This window comes from Synchiropus splendidus, chromosome 7 (assembly GCF_027744825.2).
Source record: "Synchiropus splendidus isolate RoL2022-P1 chromosome 7, RoL_Sspl_1.0, whole genome shotgun sequence".
Lineage (NCBI taxonomy): Eukaryota > Metazoa > Chordata > Actinopteri > Syngnathiformes > Callionymidae > Synchiropus > Synchiropus splendidus.
This window is the reverse complement of record NC_071340.1, coordinates 22106349-22124229: the sequence shown is the minus strand read 5'-3', so window position 1 is coordinate 22124229 and position 17881 is coordinate 22106349. Positions and strand designations below refer to the sequence as shown.

Genomic DNA, 17881 nt, shown 5'->3' with positions numbered 1-17881 from the left:
CGCCAACTTCCTATGCTCACTTCTGTATTGAAATAGTGGCATAAACCTGAGGTCACAGTCCAAGCAAAACACCCTTCCCCCAACAATGTTCACTACATGAATGCCCAAGTCTTATTCATGAATCGGACCAAAAGCTCAGCACGATACAAATAATGATGTAAAAGAAATATATTATATAAAAAAACAATAAAATATGAGGATACAAATTGAAATCAAGATGGTTTATTTCTTTTAGCATCTTTTCATTACAACCGCATCACTGACATAACCATGGTGTTTATGCTGAGAAGAGATTGCTGTGTCACACCAAAACAACTTCAAGGAATTTAAAAATAAACACAGGGCCTTCACAGTGACATTTTCAGAAGTATTTGGTAAAAAATTTGGGGGGGAAAATTGCCAAAATATTCCAAAGAAACTTTGACAGTGGGATAAAATTAAACCTTAACTTGGAGGTCTTTAAAACAATTCAGAAAAGACAAAAAAAGAGAAAAAAGGGGGATTTGTTTGAGGAGCCAATAGACAACGTTGATGTGTGAGGGCTTGCATCTCATACTGTGCGCATTTATTCAAGACAGTTAATCTTGTGATCTGAAATTTGCTCCATCACGTGAGGATAGTGTCGTCTATCTCTTCATTGGAGTCTGGCAAGCTGGCTATTTTCTTCAAAGAGCGACGGTGGCACTCAGACAGCAGGTCGTTACTGGCAGAGTCCAGAATGGCGGTTATGGCCTGAAAAAGAAGGAAAGATGAATACGAATACAGTTCACTTGCACCTTGGCGTTTGTGCAGCTCAAGACTGACCTGCATGTTCTCCTCTCCCTGGCGCAGCTGTAAAAGGTTGACAATGGTGTGCTCGCTCTGCGCTCGGACGCTGGTGTTCTTGTCCTTGGTGTTGTCCAGCAGACTCTTCAGCAGCGGCTTGACTTGAGCCATATCCATTGAGGGCGTAGAAGGGTCTTTGAAAACCCACCACAGCACCCTCTCTGCCACCAGCCGGATGTCACTCGACTGGTTCTGAAGACACTGTCAGCCATCGACAACAAAGGTCACAGGTCATAAAACAATCCACGCTAATACACAAACTTGAGTACAGAGGAACAGAGCGCAGCCACAGACAACAACAGGACAGCAGTCATGAGGATAAAGATTTTGTCTGGTCTGTATGAAGTTAAATACAGGAATATCAGAAACCAAGTCTGTGGTGAATAGGTCACACTTTTAGGAAGTGTACGCAAAAACAGGAAGAGGGCTAGTAATTCTATATGATTGTGCTTCTGCTACTGGAAGAAGCAGCGTTTACAGTTGAGATATGATGCTGTAGTAGAAAAGACAATTGTTCCGGACTGACCTGAAAACCACTCTGTGGTCTGTTTCCCCACTCCAAACTAAATGGGTGACAATCTATTTGAAATGCAGCAGATATTGATCATCTCCCAACAAGCGCTAGACGACAGACAGCCGGTTGTCATAGACCGTTATCAATATTGATTACTTTGACATAATTTGAACGCACTAGGCAATTTAAACTCCCAAATAACTGTTCCCTCCCCGTCCGCCTCTGTGGTGGAGTCATAAAACAAATAGGCTGATGATTGCGCAACACATCTTCCAGGATTTACCTTGACTAACTGTGAAATGAACCGCTGGGAAACCACACCGCTCCCCTCTGTTTTTAGCTGATGCCTCATCAGGAATCCCATTCCCCGGATCCCGCTGGCTGCGATGGGAATCTGTGACGGAAGTTACAGCATAAGCAGGTAGCAAATTTACACTTGCCCGAATCAATCATTTGATCCAGGGTTCAAATGTGAAGCACATCTCTCACCCTGTCGGCAGTAGCGTTGGCCAAAATGGTGTCCATCACCGCATCACTGTATTCCTTCACGCAAAGCTTTTCTGCAGCAGACTTCAGTGCGATTGCCAGAGCCAAGCTGCGTCCATGCCGCACCATCCAGTCCACCCCAGACATGTCGGCTAAAAAGAGAGTTATGAGGTCACACTTGTGCCAATACACCTCTGAAACACATTCCTATTTACATCTGCCACTTGAGTGCTTAAAGGGGATTTAAATGATTTAAAGAAATACAGTAGCAAATTGGACTTCCAATGAATGTCTGCGCTAAGGTGATTCAACAGTCTGATACAAACCTAAGATGTGTTGCAGCAGCACAGTCTTCAGTTCCTCCTCAGAAAGGAAAGCACAGAGCTCACCGATGCAGCCAGCTGAAGACATTCTGGTTGCATCCTAGAAGCCCACAAACATGAATCATGAGACGCTGAGAGGCTCATCGTTGTCAAAGTGACACGTCTGCTAGAAACCCGCAACAGGAAACCACATCGTGAGCCCGATTTCCGCATCTTATCTGCCTCATCACAGGCAGTGTTTCTACACAGACAGTCACTTTGAATCATTAGTCATGTGCTATTTTGAGTGTTAAACCCAGGAATGCTATAGTTTGTATTGTATCGCACAATATGTCCTTCGTGTCGTACCTCATCATGTCCCAGCATGCCCAGTAATGTGGTGGTGATGTTTTTTCTGATAGCTGGGTCCACCTTGGAACCGGCCCCCTGGATGACAAACCTTAAGGCTTGGAGCATGGTCTCCCTAATACATGAGATGGGAAACAGGAAAAATGACAGAAGACATTATCACAATGTCATTACACATTCAAACAAATGTTTGCATAAAGGCCAAGTGAGAGGAAATGACTTCAGTTAAAATCTTAACTTGGCTAGCATATGCCTGAAACAAAGCTAAAAATGTCATTCAGAAATGTAGCAGGCACAAGGAAAGGTCAGGTATGACCACATAATGTGTCAAACAAAACACTGCATCCTCTTTGGAAGAGTTCCATTTCCATGCAGAACAATACATCAAACCAAATGAGGCGAAACAAACCTGACTCCGGAATCTTCAGCATTTCGAATGGCAGACAGCTGCTCCGTGAATAGAGGATCAACCTTGGTGTGAATGGACACCAGCTGGCCGAGAGCTTCAGCAGCCCGCAGTCTCACAGCGCGACTTGAATCTTGCAGAGCTTTGAGGAAGGTGGTCTGCAGCTGCGGCAGGAATGGCTTCAGTGCGATGCCCACCTGAGGAGCACATGGTTTAAACACAAGAGTGAAGAAACTTGGCTCAGAACGTGAATGACCTGAGGGGAGAATCAGACAACAGACCTTTGCTAGCAAGAGTGTGAGGGTCTCCAACAGCGCCGTTTTCACCGTCCAAGCAAAGCGGTCTCCCAAAATACGAATGAGGGGCCCAGTTATGTTCACAACAGACGGCCGTAGAGCCTCAGGTGATGTGAGTTTAATGACACCACCAAGAGCTTTGGCAGCTTCTTCTTTCTGCTCAGGGCTTCCAGTCAAGACGCCTTCTCTCAGAACCGGCAAGATGCACGTAACCCCCTGCGGAACCACAGGCATTACAAATTAAACATCTAACTAAGGGTTCCCCCTTTCAAAATTTGCATTTAAAAACTAACTTGTTCAGAAAGATATTTGATTATACCGTTCTCAGACATTGACGGGAGCCAGTTGAAATGATTCTAAATAATAACCCAACAATTAGTATTTAAAAACTGTGCTAGAATCTTTGCCGTTGATGATTTCCCATCGAAAAAACAAGCTGCAAATTTCCCTCTGACCTTTTTGGGCAGACAGAACCCAGGGAGGTGTTCACCCTTTGTATCACTCGCAGCTGATCGGATATCTCGATGGAGGTCATCAATCAAAGCCAGTTGACTGCCAGCATCCAATTTCTGAAACAAATTCCAGACAGAAATGCTTCATAAGTTAAGTAAAAGAAATCCTTTTTCCAGCATTCTCATCAACAACAAACCTTCGTGATGGAGTTGATGGTGTCCCAGCTCTGAATCAGAACTTCTGTGTTGGAGTCATTGAGGAGGCGGATGAGGCCAGAGAGCAGGTTGCGTGTGTGAGCACTGTAGTCCAGACGTGTTCGAGCAAAGTAGCTATTGAGAATGGTGACGGCAGCTTGTCGAAGGCCGGAATCTGTTCCTCGAGTGGCTTCCAATAGATCATCAATGATGATGCGCTGACCCACTTCATCTTCCACTGACAGGATCACAGTCTGACAGTTGACCAGCTCCTAAATGAACAATTCACATCCAATGAATTTAAATCCTCAATCAAATTTAATTCAGATGAAAAGAAGAATGAGAAAAACCTGGGCTTCTTCTTCAGTTCCCAATTTTCCTGTGAGAGAGGAGAGCAGAGCCGGCAGAATAACACCAAGGTGGCGGGTCAGAGCATCGCCAGTCACAGCAGAGAGGAAAGCCAGGACACGGGTGTTCACCGGAGGAGCTGTCAGCTGACAGGGCAGACACATTTGATTTCATCAGTCAAACGCAATGAGAACATCCAAAGAAGGATAAAAGCAAAATTTACCTTTGGCACCAAGTAAGGCAGCACTGAACGGCTCTTCACCGCCATGACCTGCTTCAGACCATCCAATGCAAACTCAGCAGTGTCCTTGTCATCCTACAATGGAGAATGACTCAGATTTCCACTCTTTTATATGCAGCCAGCTTGTGTCTTTGAAATCTCACCAGTTGCTTAAGAAGCGTCGGCAAGATGTCGTCCAGTGCCTGGTGACCAATTGTTGCATGGAGCTGCTCAAATGTTTTCGCTGCAGCTTCTCTGACCTCCTCCAATGGATCGCACAAAGCCTTCCTCACAGTCGGGACCAGGGACTCAGAAAAGACCAGTACCTATAGAGAAAAACATGCCGTTCAAGTCCTTCCTGTAAACCTGAGTGCCAGTGTGAAACATTTTTTAACGTGAATAAACAAACATGCAATGACTAACCGCATCTTTGCTGGTGGATTTCATGATTTCACTGAGACCTATGCACACTCCTTGCCTCTCGTCACTCTTGTCGGAGCGAAGACCGTCTTCCAAAATTGGAATAATCTCCGGGAGGATCTTCTCTCCCAATTTCCTCACCAGATCCCCAAGTGTCCGAGCAGCGATCTGAAAAACAACAATATTAAAAAGTATTTAGCGAAACCACTGAGGGAAACATTGGTGTGCAGATAAACATTCTTTACCACCTCACTAACGGCACGTTATTAAAATCGCTAAATGTAGTTAAGCCATCTGACCACAAGAGGGCGCTGTTATCCAGCCAATTTGCAATGTAGCCAGAAAATGTGGGTCACTACAACTATACATTTCAGAGAGACAGTCAATAATTTGTTAGAGGTAAATCTATAGTTATCTTTTACGATTATTTAATTGAATTCCAGTGTAAGAACTACATGTGACTATCTGGATTTTCAGTAACATGGGTTTCTCATTTTTTACATACATATGTGCAATTAAGTTTGCTTTGAGTGCCCTACAGACAGTTTCTATATAATCTGTGAATGTTCAGTAGATTCTAAAATTACAAAACACCTTAATCTTCACACAATTTGCAAGACACCAAATACTTCTGCAATGCCATTGAAAGTCACAATCAGCCATACCGTTCTCTTGTCCGGACAGGTGGAAGCCAGGAAGCCCAGTAAGAGACTGAAGAGTGTCGGCAGAATTTCCCGGAGGGTTCTGGGAGTGTTGGACACGACTATCTTCCACACGTGCAGGGATGCCTGTCGCACAACTAGCTGCGTGTCAGATCGACCCATGTAGAGACCAGACAGGACGCGGTTACGCCTCTCTGCCCCAAGAGCTGATATAATGGCCTAGAAAAGATGTAATGTAGGAAATATATCAGTATATTTCACAAATTGATCTGGACCTTTTCTTTATTGTATATTACTTTATTGGAGGCAGCTGTCCCAAAGTTGTCATCCTCAGATGCAGTTTCTGTGGTCATCTTTCCAGTCACTCCAGAAATGTGGAACAGAAGATCTCCAAGCAACTGCACCGAGCTGAACCTGTGGCAAAAGAGCATGGATTGTAAGCAATTCGTCTCATGTTCAGCGGTGATAAAACAAATGAATTCAAACCTGATTCTCCAAAGATCATCAAAGAGACCCTGTTCAAGCTCGGGAAGCAGCAGTGCAATAGCAGTCTCAGCGTACATACTGATGATTCGCTGACCAGCTCTCAGTGCTGTGTCTCTTACATATTCGTTCTCATCAGCCAGCGCCTGAAGGATGGCACAATGTTATTTCTGTTGATGTGTCTGTCAAGTGAGCATTTACCAAGTAAAGGAAAAAAATAGTACCTTGAGAATACAGGGGATGATGGGCCCCACGTAGGGTGTAAATTTGTCTCCAAAGGTGAGGGGCAGGTAGATGAACATCATGATGTAGCCGTCTCTCACATGGGAGGCAATATCTATCTTGCTGGCAGTCTGAACCACGTCGGGCATCAGCTTGTCCAGCTTCTCTACTCCCAGCCCAGCCATAACCTCAGCCAGCCCTGGACACAAGACATTGATAAGTGGAAAAAAAACCTCTATGTCAATTCGGAGAAAATACCTATGACTATATTATTGTGAATATATTTTGATACATTTTCTTTCTCCTCCAGTGGACCATGACCGATGACAATTTTGAAGCACGACTGACCTTGGGCTGCTCCAGAGCGATCAACAGAACTTTGCTCAGATGCCAGTGTCTCCATTAACCAAGGCAGCAAGTCGTCAAAGCAGGATTCACCCATTCCCTTTACCATGGCACCCAAGGCCTTGGCTGATACTGTGCGAACCTAAACAAAACAAGATATTTACAACCTCAACTAAAGTTGAAATACAAGAAAAAATACGTGTAGTCTTTCCCTCTACACACCTCAGGTACTGGATCCAACAGAGATGCTTTAAGTCCGGGAATAACACTGGGCAGATACGGCGACAAATCCTGCCAAAACATACCAGACAACGATAAAAAAAAAAAGGGGGCTTCTTGAACAACCCCACAATTTCAGCATGTTGCAATGGTTCAAAGTAGAAGTAGCTCAAATCAACCAGATATGTTAAATCAATTTGAATTAAAAATATTATGGCAGCACATATTATATATCATCTGTATACCTTCTGATCCGTCAGGGAGTACATGTTGCCAATAATCTGCGCAGCCATCTTGCGAGTATCAGTGGATCGATCCTGGAAGGCTCTTTGGACAATTGGCATTATCAGAGCCAGAGAGGGGGCGTCGATAAAGTGGACAAACTTGGTGTCTAACAGCGTCTGCAGGCATGTCTGGGTTCTTCTGGATGGATCAGTCAGAGCGTCCAGAAGTATTGGCGTTATGGCTATAAAACGATGAGGTCAATTACTAGGAATTCTTTAAAAAAAAATCTTAAGTATATTAAATTGGATTCATACCGAGAATTTCTGGGTTACGGATAACTGAACCAATCTGTCTGAGGGCCTGCTGACCAGCCTTCTGGACCTTAACATGAGAGTCAGTCAACACTTCTGTTAGTTTTGGCACAATGCTGGGAAGGCAGGAGGAGAGCTGTTTGGGAGCGCAGAAAGCCATGGCACCCAGCAATTCCACAGAGCCTAGAACACAGAACCATCATAAATAGTCAGGTGTAAAACTTTAATTTTAACTTTCAGGTTGCGTTTCCTGGTACCTACCAGCTTTCGTCCTCCAGGACTCTTCCTCAAGGGCCACCAGCAGAGATGGAAGCACAAGCTTCACACCATGAGCACTCAAGTTCCTCATCACAGCTTTGGCACAGTCATCAGCAGCCTGACAAAATTGATTTTTTCAACATATTTATATTGTTCATTTTATTTTTTGGGGTGGCAACATCAAAAAAATTGAGGGGGGTCACGTGCGGTGAACAATATGTTACAAAAGATAGACTGAACTATCATTTTATGCGAGGACAAATGAATATGGTAAAAAAGGGGAAAACAAAATTAGACCAATTAATTTCAAATTAATTCAGTTTAGAGCAACAACAAAAACCAGAGGGCTTCCTCCTTTCCTCCATGGTTAAGTTGAAAGATGATTATGAATATATAAATGCATTCTACTCACCTCCCTGACATACTGATTTCCATCTCCAAAACAGAGCAGTAGATGTGGCAGCACGTGGACAACGTATGGCTCAAACAATTTTCCCAACATGTTGCACAACATCTCAAAGGCAAACAATGACCCTGGTTGGAAAGAGAATGACCACCCAAGTCACTAATCATCTCTTCTACGAACATATTCGTGGGTGCATTTAATATGTTTTCACAAGAATGTTTTTCTCTCTGTGTGAAAACTTTGGGCGCTGTCAGACATTGACGGGAGTCAAGAAACGAGACAATATAATGCAACACAACTGTGTGAGATTAAGCTTCACCAGTGATAAAAGAGAGTGCATGGAGAGAAGATGGGCTCACCTTCCACAGATAATTTGGAAAGAATAAGAGGAGAAACAGACTTAAGTGCAGGAGAAGGTGTATCAGATTTGCTCGCTACTCAATGGAATGTGAAACAAGTGGAATGAGATCTGTGGGGTGTATGCAGGTCTGTGGGTTGCATGCAGGGCTGCAGCTGGAGTAGGGGCATTGGGGTCACCCTGGACATTTGTCTTTTTGTGCAGTTTGTGTAAAAGAGTGCAAAGAGTTGAGAGGTCAGCATGTGGATGTTTCACTCACCTTCCCGCCGTCTGAAGTTTTTTTTGTCCTGGATAGCATCCGTCAGTGTGGTCATGATTTCCTGCTGTTTGAGGGCAAGAATTCCAAGTCCTTTGACCAGACCGGCCAGTCCATATGCAGCTCCTTTCCTCTCTGCATACTTGTCGCTCTCCAGCAGCAGCTGCAGCAGATTCCTGACGATGCCAGCAGCATCCTCCTTGATGGCAGGCACTAGTGGAGGGAGACAGCTGGCAACAGATTCCTGAACCTACAGATAGGGAAGCCAAAGAAAGTTGTTGATTTCGGTTCACCAAGTTACCCGTTTGTGGATCAACAAAATGAAGAAATGGAAAAACAGAGCCCAGTCTGACTGATATTCGGAGGACATGTACCTGTTGCGATGGTGTCGACAGTGCTGTGATGAGTTTTGCCACGATGGGTTTAACTTTGGGGTCATTTTTATCGAGATGTTTTGCCAAAGAGCCCATAAGAATGACCACACTCTGCCGGACAGAGTCGTAGCTGGCATCCTGAGGGGCATTCTTCAGAAACTCCTCGAAGACTGGCAGGAGGGAGCTCACATTATCCTAACAACACATATGTTGGTTACCAACAGCTGTTGTAAACTCAATATTGATACAAAGCTGAGTGAGTTTGTCACCTTTCCATGGGTATTTAGGGCAGAGAGTGCGGCATCCAACATGCAGCGTCGCACCTCAGCATGACGGTCATTCAGAGCGTCGGGAACAAAGAAGAGGAAGAGAGGAGTGACCTGGGATTCATCGAGGAACTGAGACAACTTGTTCAGAGCCAGAGCGATTCCACACCTGAGAGAATGAGGAAAATATACACTGGTTATTAATTCAGAAACAAAAAAATCTAAAACAAATCCGAATTTAACATCATTAAATCTACCTAGCTTCCCATTGGTCAGGCGGAGATTCAGAGATGACTCTGCCCAGAGTGTCCAGTACAGGAGGTGGTCTCTGCAAATAAAAAGGGGTGAACAATATTTTGGTAAAGACTAAGATTTGAATTTAGCATAAATAACCCAAACTGGGTCTTACATATAGTTTTGTGTGATACAGTTCAGTGAGTTGAGCCAGCACTGAGGCTGACTGGTCGGTGTATTTGGACACAGCACAAGACAAAGCTTCAGCAGCAGCAGTACGAACAGCCTCCTCATGGTGAGTGACGTCTCCAATTAGCAGAGGGCAAAGGTCTGGGACCAAGTCCAAACCCAGGGACTCCCACAGTCTGACAAAGACAGAAGATGATAAATTAAAGAGAAAAAAAAAAAAGACTGTTCTCACAAAATTATTTGAGAACTGAGTAATTACTATCAGGTGCCCAAATGACTCGACACCATGGGAGAGAGAGATGACAGAGATGTTCAGGATTAGACGTAGAAAAGCCAACTCAGAGTGTAATAAGGTCATATTAGAATACATACTGTTCAGATAAAGCACGACCCTCTTCTTCAACGTCAAATTTGGCAATCCAAAGCCTCCTAAGCAATCTAAGTCCACTCTCCTCAGTGCTGTCTGTTGGGAGAGCAAACTCCATCTCCAGTAAGCCCTAGTAACAACAACATAGCATTTACAATCATGAAACTGTTCAAGCTGCCCACCCATAGAAAACCTTCAAAGCAGAGTTGGGTCTCACCCTGAGGGCAGTGTCGCGGACAGAAAAGCATGGCGAGAGGAGGCCGTTGAGCAGGACATCGATCTCTTGTTGTTCTGCTACAGTGCAACCTTCCCCTCCGCCAGCACTGGCGCACAGAGCAGTCAAACACTGAGAAGCCAACACCTGCAGGAGACCACAGAATATAACAAGCTCGACATTAATTTACTTTTAGGCACCTCCCAAAGCATCCTGGCATTGCAACAGAAGATGGAAAAAAAAGACACCTGACCAGATACATTTTGGAACACTCAATTGAAGAAAAAAAAAAAAAAAAAAAAAAAAAAAGGTGATCTACCTGAAGCCTTGGGGTTGCAGTAGAAATCACTCTGATCAGTACCAGCAGCATGTTGACACGTGGAAGCAGTTCAGGGCCATTCTTGAACAATCAGAAGAGAAACATCAAATTTCACAATTGTATTTGCAAAATGCACTGCATGATGAAGCTGCACTCATCTTCACCTCATCAACTGTCATGTTGTCATCGTTTTCTGCACGGAGCTGGGCATGCTGGTTAATGATTTGCAGCGATTTCATCATTAGAGTTTCATTCTCCTCAGTGCTGCCTGAAGATTCCCTGAGTGTGGCATTGAGCAGTGGGAAGCAAAAGGAAAAGGCTGGTGCTGACAGTGGGGCTGTATCTGTCAGAGCAAACAAAGACATTTAGATTTTAAAATCATGCGATCAATATTTTACAGATTTCATCTTAGCTTGTGGAACACATCACTAGTGTGGTAGATGCACAAACTAGGTTGGCCACCAATGTTTAATCAGGGTTAAAAAAAAAGTATATTTTTGATATTAGGTGCAACCAGAAAAAATGTATTTGCAGTCACACATTTTGAATAAAAAAAAAAAAAAAACAATATTATAAAATCATATATGATACACAAGTAAACAGAACCACTTGGGTAGCACAGCTTAGGCCATCTTCAGACAGTATTCCAACCCTAATTGCTGCTTTGGCACATTATTAGTGTATTATACTAAAACAAAACAACATAAATCTGAACAGATACCACAGATTATTACTCAAATAAGTGAAGGACACAGAGTGTCTCTGAACTGCCTCACCAATTGTCTTGCTCTCCCTCTGAGGGACAGTGTGACTGTGCAGCAGCTGCACAGTTCGTGCGACTGCTGAGTTGAGGTCTTCTTGTTGCCAGGCCTTATCCAGATCACATTCAGGCTTCAGCATTCTCAAAGTCACATGACCTACAAGCACAGCTGGGATAAAATCCAAACAAAGTTAGGAACAAGATCAGCTGTGTCATGTCACCAAGCAATGTACCCAGCTGATGCAGGTGGCCTGGAAGAAGGCTTTTGCCGATGTCCAAAAAGGATTGTTTGATGCGAGGAGCAGCCAGTGGAGAGTGTAGGAGAGGCATTAGAGCCTGAAGGACAGCAGGCAACTCCCTGGTGACCAGAGGTGGGTTTTCTTTCAAAATAGCTTCAAGCAGACCCACTATACTTGTCAGGTCAGCATCCAGCTACGGAGAGAACCAGCATATCAAGTAGTGGGCACATGTTAAATTACTCAGACATTCTGCCAAAGTTAAGGATACAAACCTCCTGAAGTCTCTTTCGAATGGACGTCTCCCTCTGAAGCTGAGCTTGAACCATTTCCTTCTGTTTGCTCGTCAGCTGTACTTCATCTTTCACGCCCTTCTTCTTTTTCAGCTCCTGCATTAAAGTTCAAAGTCATGGATGATGGAAGATGGAATTGCATCACAAAAAAAGTATATTAAATCACCTCCTGTAACTCCAGCTCAATTATCTGTTCCTTGTAGGAGTAGGCCTTATTCTCACGCTTCATATTGGCTTTCTTTGTTGTTTCCTTCTGTGCACTGATGCAAGTATGGAGGTAGAGTACAGAAATAGACAAGATCATTATAAAAAAATGAAGGTATAACAATGAGCCGGAGGCCTATGTTACCTCTGAATGATGCTCTTATCATACAGCTCACCCTCTGGGGTCTGCATGATGGCGTAGTCTTCCTTAGTTACTCCATGACTAGCTGATCGAGTAAGCCCCTCAGTAATATGACTCATTACTCGAGGCAGTAGTTTGTTGGGTGATAGGCAAGAAAGGGCACCGACTGCATTCTTCACTGCCTAAAACACGCAGAGCAAAGATGAACATTTTTGGATCCTCATGTATTGTAAGTATTTTGTATGTGAAAAGAACCTGGTCATCTGTATTGACTTCCAACAGATGCTTCAGAATATCGTCAAGATTATTTTCGACAAATTCTTCTGCTTTTATGTTCATGGCAGAGAGCAGAACAGACCACAGACCGCGGCGGGCTTCTTCTGAAAGTGATGAGTGACACAGTAGAGTTAGTTAAATCAACCACACGCAAAAAAGTCACTTTGGAGATATGTAGTCATAGTCGTGTGGTTGCACCTATTGATGGATGATGGGCAACTATGAGGGTTTCCATGGCCAAACTTTCAGATTCAGTCATATCACCACTAGCAGCAGAGCAAACCACAGTCAGTGCCTCATGCAGGACACGGGGTAAGACATAGGTGCGGCCAAGCTCCGTTAAATCCCCAGAATCGGACACCAGTGCATCCTGGTCGAGAACCTGACAAAAATTGGTAAGGGAAAAAAAATCTTAACGACCTTCATTTTCAATGAGAAACACAAGTGTTTAAAATTGTGTACAACAAACTTTATGTCTGTGGATGACTGCTCTCAATTCTCCCAGCAGGCCGTGAGCTAGGCTGGAGCCGCCCAGAGATGAGAGAAGCTTCCGAACGGTCTGTTGGACACGTTTTCGTACCCGCCAGCTCCGAGACAACAGGACTGAAACAGTGGCATGATGATACATCCTAAAAGAACAGTGAAACAACCATACATTAACAACTGTCAGTGGGTTTTAAAAGGGGAAATAAAATGATAATGTTATGACTGAATGTCAAAGAAACATGATCAAGAGTATCTATAAAAACTATATATAAAACTATCTATAAATACTACAGTCAGAAAATATACAGAATTTACAGATATTTCAAGTTAATAACTGATTTAACAAGCGATTAAAATAACTATTTGGAAAATGAGGGAAAATAAGAAAAATAAAGAAAAATAATAAAAACTCCACAACTCACTGGGATTTGCCAGAGTTTAGTCGATGGGCGTGGTCCAAGATAAGCCTTTCACAGAGCAGGAGCACAGAAAGTTGCGCTACAAAAAAAACAAAAAAAAAACAAGGCCTTAAAATTAACTCATTAAGCTTCCATCGTTTTTATCTCCTTACTATCTTCATTGGCCTGGGACAGGAACTTCTCTGTTGTGAAAAGTGGCTTTTTCTCATCCAAAATCAAACTCCAAAAGTTGGCCAGTTTAGACTCTGGAAGCAAAACAAACATTAAAATAACCTTCTATATCACATGTCAAACTGTCTTGATATTGTGCAAACATTACCTGGCATTGTGTCAAGAAGAGACAGGCGACATAAAAGGACTGACGCAGCCAAGCCTTCAGCAAGGAGAGAATGTTGGGAGTTCTGTGCAGCTGCTTTCTCCACAGTTTGGAGGAGCAAAGGCACGAGGTCTGAGGCTTGGGCCAGCGTGTCACCTGAAGGTATATTCAGGTGAAGATTTAAAAAAAGGGAGGCGGCGTAAATTTGAAGGGTAAATGAAACACCTTTTCAGCCTGACCTTTAAATGAGCCCAACATGCCTTGTAGGTAGGCATGACGTACAAGCGACGTGGACGTCTTTAGGGTGAAAGCCTTTTTCAGCCAATCAAGCAGTGCAGTGGGAATTTCAACTGTAAGGCGACTGCTCCATTGGGAGAGGACATTTACTGCATGTACCAATGTGCCTTCGTGAACTGGTGAGAGTAAAGAAAAGTTCTCATTATTGGAATAAATTGATCAGAAAACTGGATAAAATTAATAGAGGATGATAACACAGAAAAGGAAGTAAATATCAGAAGGACATCAATTCAATAGAGTACCTTCTTGCTGCAAATAGGGAATGAACATCAGCGTGACAGCAGAACTTAAAGTCTGGTTTGAAGTTCCTGACACCACATGATGGCTGCAGCTGGCAATTCCTTGAACAAGAGAAGATCTTTAGTTTTTCCATCTTCAAATATCCTCAAAAATCATTTCAGTAAAACACTGGGCCCTCACCTGACAACACGCTCATCTTTTGGGCAACAACTGTGAGTTTTCCTTCAGATCCTACACAGAAACATCAAGATATTTAGCATATTGACCCATTATAACATTGCACCAGACTTTAATGTTACCTCCAAGGATCTTAAAGAGGTGGCTGACAATATCCTGCACAGCAGTGGGGTCACTGCATTGTTGAGCCATGTTCTGCATAGCCTGAACTGCTTCCTCCATCAGCTGCACATTATTTGCCTTCAACTGGCCTGAAAAAGTCAATAACTTAATACAGAACTAGTCCTGCTTTCAATTTGAAATATTTAAAATGCAGTCACACATACTTGCAACTGCTTTTCCAATTTCCATGGCATATTGACTAACGTCAAGGGTAACAGAGGACAACAGGTATGAAACAGCTGTGCCGAAAACAAGAGAAGCAATATTAGGTCAGCAATAACCAAACAACAACAATCTCAGTTGGCCCCTGTTCCTCACTCTGCATGGCATTCTCAGGACTGCGAAGCATTGCCTTCTGCAAGGCAGGGAGGAGCAGCTCTTTAAACTCAGAGTGGGAGACATGACGGAGCAGGGAGCCACTTTTCTCCAGAATATGCTTGTGAGGTTTTGTCTTGCTCATCAGGACTGTCTTGATGTAGAGGTCCAGCATGGCACTCTAAATGTCAGAAGGTTGTTGAGTAATTGGAGCAAAACGATAACAAGCACAAAACAAACAGAAAAACACTGACCTTGTGCTTTTCAATTGTCGCTTTGTCCTTCTGAGCTGAACAGAAGTCGAAACACACTCCAAGCATGGCCAAAGTTACACATGATTGTTCAAGACTCAACAAGCTGCTGATATATTGACCAACTAGTCCGGCATTCTGAAATGAAGAAAATGTTTAATAGATGAGCAGAATTAAAGACTGAGCTTGCCCTTTTTTTTTTTTAAATAACGATAAAAATGGAGTACAATGGTGATTTCTTATTGACATATTGACAGAAATATGTTTGCTAAATTATGGCAATATCAATAGCTATAACACAAGAAATGTACATGGTGGGAGTTAAATGGAAATCTATTTGTGTTTCTCAGCAATCCTGGACATACATTTGGATTGGTCATTATAAAACATCCAAATTTTAGCGTTTGTAATGTAAACAAACAGAATGTCGGAAAACTGATTTCATACTTACATTCTTCAGGAGATGAGTGAAATTCTTGATGCTCACTTTTTGGGCGTTGCCTTTGGCACCCGCAACTACCTCAGCAACAAGAAGGCTCTGCACTTCGACCTAAAAATGGAATTGAGAAAATTCATTCTGATTATCTGATGGAATGCAGGAAAATAAAACAAACAAAAAAAGTTTTCCCACCAACTTCATCCAGGTGGCCCCTTCTCTCTTCTCAGACAGAGAAAACAGCCTGGGCACCAGGAGGCAGGTCCAAGACAGACCAAAGACAGCAGCCGCCCCTGTGCATTTACTAAATCAGGAGAAGTGGATCAGTTCAACTTTTGGTGTAATGAATATTAATGACTGAGTAAAAACATCACATTTCTTTTTAACTTTTCACCTTGGCTCTCCATTTTTAGTAATGAGCCCACTGTTCAGGAGGCAGTGAAGAAGGTTGGTCGCAAGAATATCAGGCTGATTATCTGCCAGCTGAGCAATGAGAGAGAGGAGCTCTCTGCGTGAGGCAGCATCCCTGGGTTAAAAAAAAAAACAAAAAACATCTTAACCTAAATGATAATCGCCAGAATTTTAATCCAAATGCTAATGGTGCCATGTGTGCTTACTGATATCTGAACAGCGTGAGGCAGAAAAGTCTGCATAGTCCTTTTATGGCAGGCTCTGGTAATGCTGAAAAGAGACATTTTAAGCTGTTACTGTAATGACCAATTCAGTTTAATAATGAAAATTGAAAAAAATATACATACCTTTTTCTTTGACACACTGTTTTAGCTCTCCAAATATCTCTTTGCGCTCTTTCAAGCTTGATGTTGTCACATTTGATGCAAATTTCTTTAGTGTGTCTGAAACCTAATAGACAAATCACTATTAAACTGGTTTTTAATAATAAAAAAAAGAGGTTTAAAATGACTTGGGATCCCAGTAAACAGTATTTGCAGTGCGACTGAATTATTTTTTCCAATCAAACCCATTACTCTGCAAACATGCATGAATTAAATACTTGATCAATACCGCAAAAATATTAAATGAAAACTTAAGCTACCAAAACCTAAACGGGAAGTAATTAAGTTAGGTCAAAAACGACTGACGACATTGCCGATGTCAATTTCCTCCGTTATTCACAAGTCAATCATTAGTACAGAGGGCGTGGTTTATCTTATCGACAAAAGTGATTGAAGATACTATCAAGAATATGTAAAAATAAACTTATCGTAAAGTCGGAAATTCAACTAATAACTTCCTGACTTATTAAAACAATGATCCAAGAGAGTCCATTTAAAGCTGGCGGGGGACGCCATCGTTAGCAAGAGTGGCTACAGACTTCAAACTTGTCTACTGGAGAGCTACGTAGCACTGAGCTAACATTCCCGTTGTGCCTTCGAGTATTTGGTATACCTGGACGCCCAAAGTAGCGCCAGTGTAACATTAAGAGGCTACATTAAGGGTGTGTGCAAAATATGGAATAACACACTTGTTGTCATTTCTACAAGCGAGTACCATGCCAATAAAAGCCAGTCACACATACCTGCGTGTCCGACGCCATGTTGCCGGTGTGATACGGGAAGTGATTGTTGACGTCATATCCGGGACTAAGATGCGCCTTTTAAATTATGTACGTTTATTTTTTCCCCCCACGAATAAACAAATTTAACAATGACAAATATGGAAATTAATGTGTAAACAAATATATATATACTACCTAAAAAAATGAGTAATGAGGAATGCGTGTACTGTATGCAGAGAGAGACGGAAATATGAAAGTGATATTTTCTCTTTAAATTAATACAGTACATGTACTGAGAATATTATACTGTTGCTATCCGTCACAATTTACAAAGTTGGACCCACAACTTTTATGTTGGAGCTTAAGAACATAATTTCAGTTTGTTCTTGAGACATTTTTACGGTTGGTCTTGGTATATGTTTACAAATGAATGAAACGTGCATTTAGGATGTTTTGAATCCCATGTCAAGTACTTTAAATTCAAGAACTTGGATTAGATATTAAAATGAACGATTTGGGTGAAATCCTCCCCAGACATAGGTAGGCGATCTTTGTCCAGCAGATGGCAGATCGACCTAGTTATTTTCCTACAAATACACTTTCTTAAACTCAAAATGACTTGAGATCTCTCTTTGTAATTGTTTTGCAATTCACCAAACTAGATGTTAACCTTTTGGGTCCAGATACCACAAAAGGCCTTGGAAGTAGATGACCTTTTAAAACCTTTGCAAATTATAATTCTACTGCTGTCTTCCCAAATATTATGACCAAGCATCCACACACATTTGTTTTCAAGGCATTTCAATGTGTTTTT

The 17881-nt window shown here is 42.5% G+C and overlaps 1 protein-coding gene and 1 long non-coding RNA gene across 4 annotated transcripts; one reads left to right on the top strand and one right to left on the bottom strand.

Annotated features, from left to right (window-relative positions):
• Positions 1–206: 206 nt before the first annotated feature.
• gcn1 (GCN1 activator of EIF2AK4) lies at positions 207–17117 on the bottom strand. 2 transcript variants are annotated; one of them, XM_053871313.1, is made up of 57 exons: positions 17089–17117; positions 16310–16412; positions 16169–16232; positions 15946–16077; positions 15747–15855; positions 15567–15665; positions 15119–15253; positions 14868–15045; positions 14714–14788; positions 14510–14638; positions 14391–14441; positions 14213–14311; positions 13913–14086; positions 13677–13829; positions 13510–13602; positions 13361–13436; positions 12922–13081; positions 12651–12834; positions 12432–12556; positions 12180–12358; positions 11997–12090; positions 11813–11926; positions 11535–11733; positions 11318–11470; positions 10706–10884; positions 10542–10622; positions 10226–10369; positions 10014–10138; positions 9628–9817; positions 9476–9546; positions 9222–9387; positions 8953–9147; positions 8582–8828; positions 7971–8092; positions 7562–7676; positions 7304–7483; positions 7010–7230; positions 6768–6836; positions 6549–6687; positions 6203–6399; positions 5982–6124; positions 5792–5909; positions 5499–5714; positions 4837–5001; positions 4578–4739; positions 4417–4509; positions 4196–4339; positions 3848–4117; positions 3654–3767; positions 3184–3414; positions 2906–3099; positions 2497–2611; positions 2152–2248; positions 1829–1977; positions 1623–1733; positions 805–1026; positions 207–732 (listed from the first exon to the last, which is right to left on the bottom strand). In XM_053871313.1, the coding sequence occupies exons 1-57, from the start codon at positions 17104–17106 to the stop codon at positions 607–609; spliced, it is 8007 nt and encodes a 2668-aa protein (XP_053727288.1). In that variant the 5' UTR covers positions 17107–17117; the 3' UTR covers positions 207–606. The 2 variants fall into 2 exon arrangements, with proteins under 2 accessions (XP_053727288.1, XP_053727289.1); XM_053871314.1 differs by having other exon boundaries at positions 12432–12553.
• LOC128762800 (uncharacterized) lies at positions 12029–13625 on the top strand. Of its 2 annotated transcripts, none has more exons than XR_008415583.1 (3): positions 12029–12107; positions 12521–12847; positions 12958–13625. It is a non-coding gene; the product is annotated as an uncharacterized LOC128762800 (long non-coding RNA). The 2 variants fall into 2 exon arrangements; XR_008415582.1 differs by lacking the exon at positions 12029–12107 and adding an exon at positions 12114–12405.
• Positions 17118–17881: the final 764 nt, after the last annotated feature.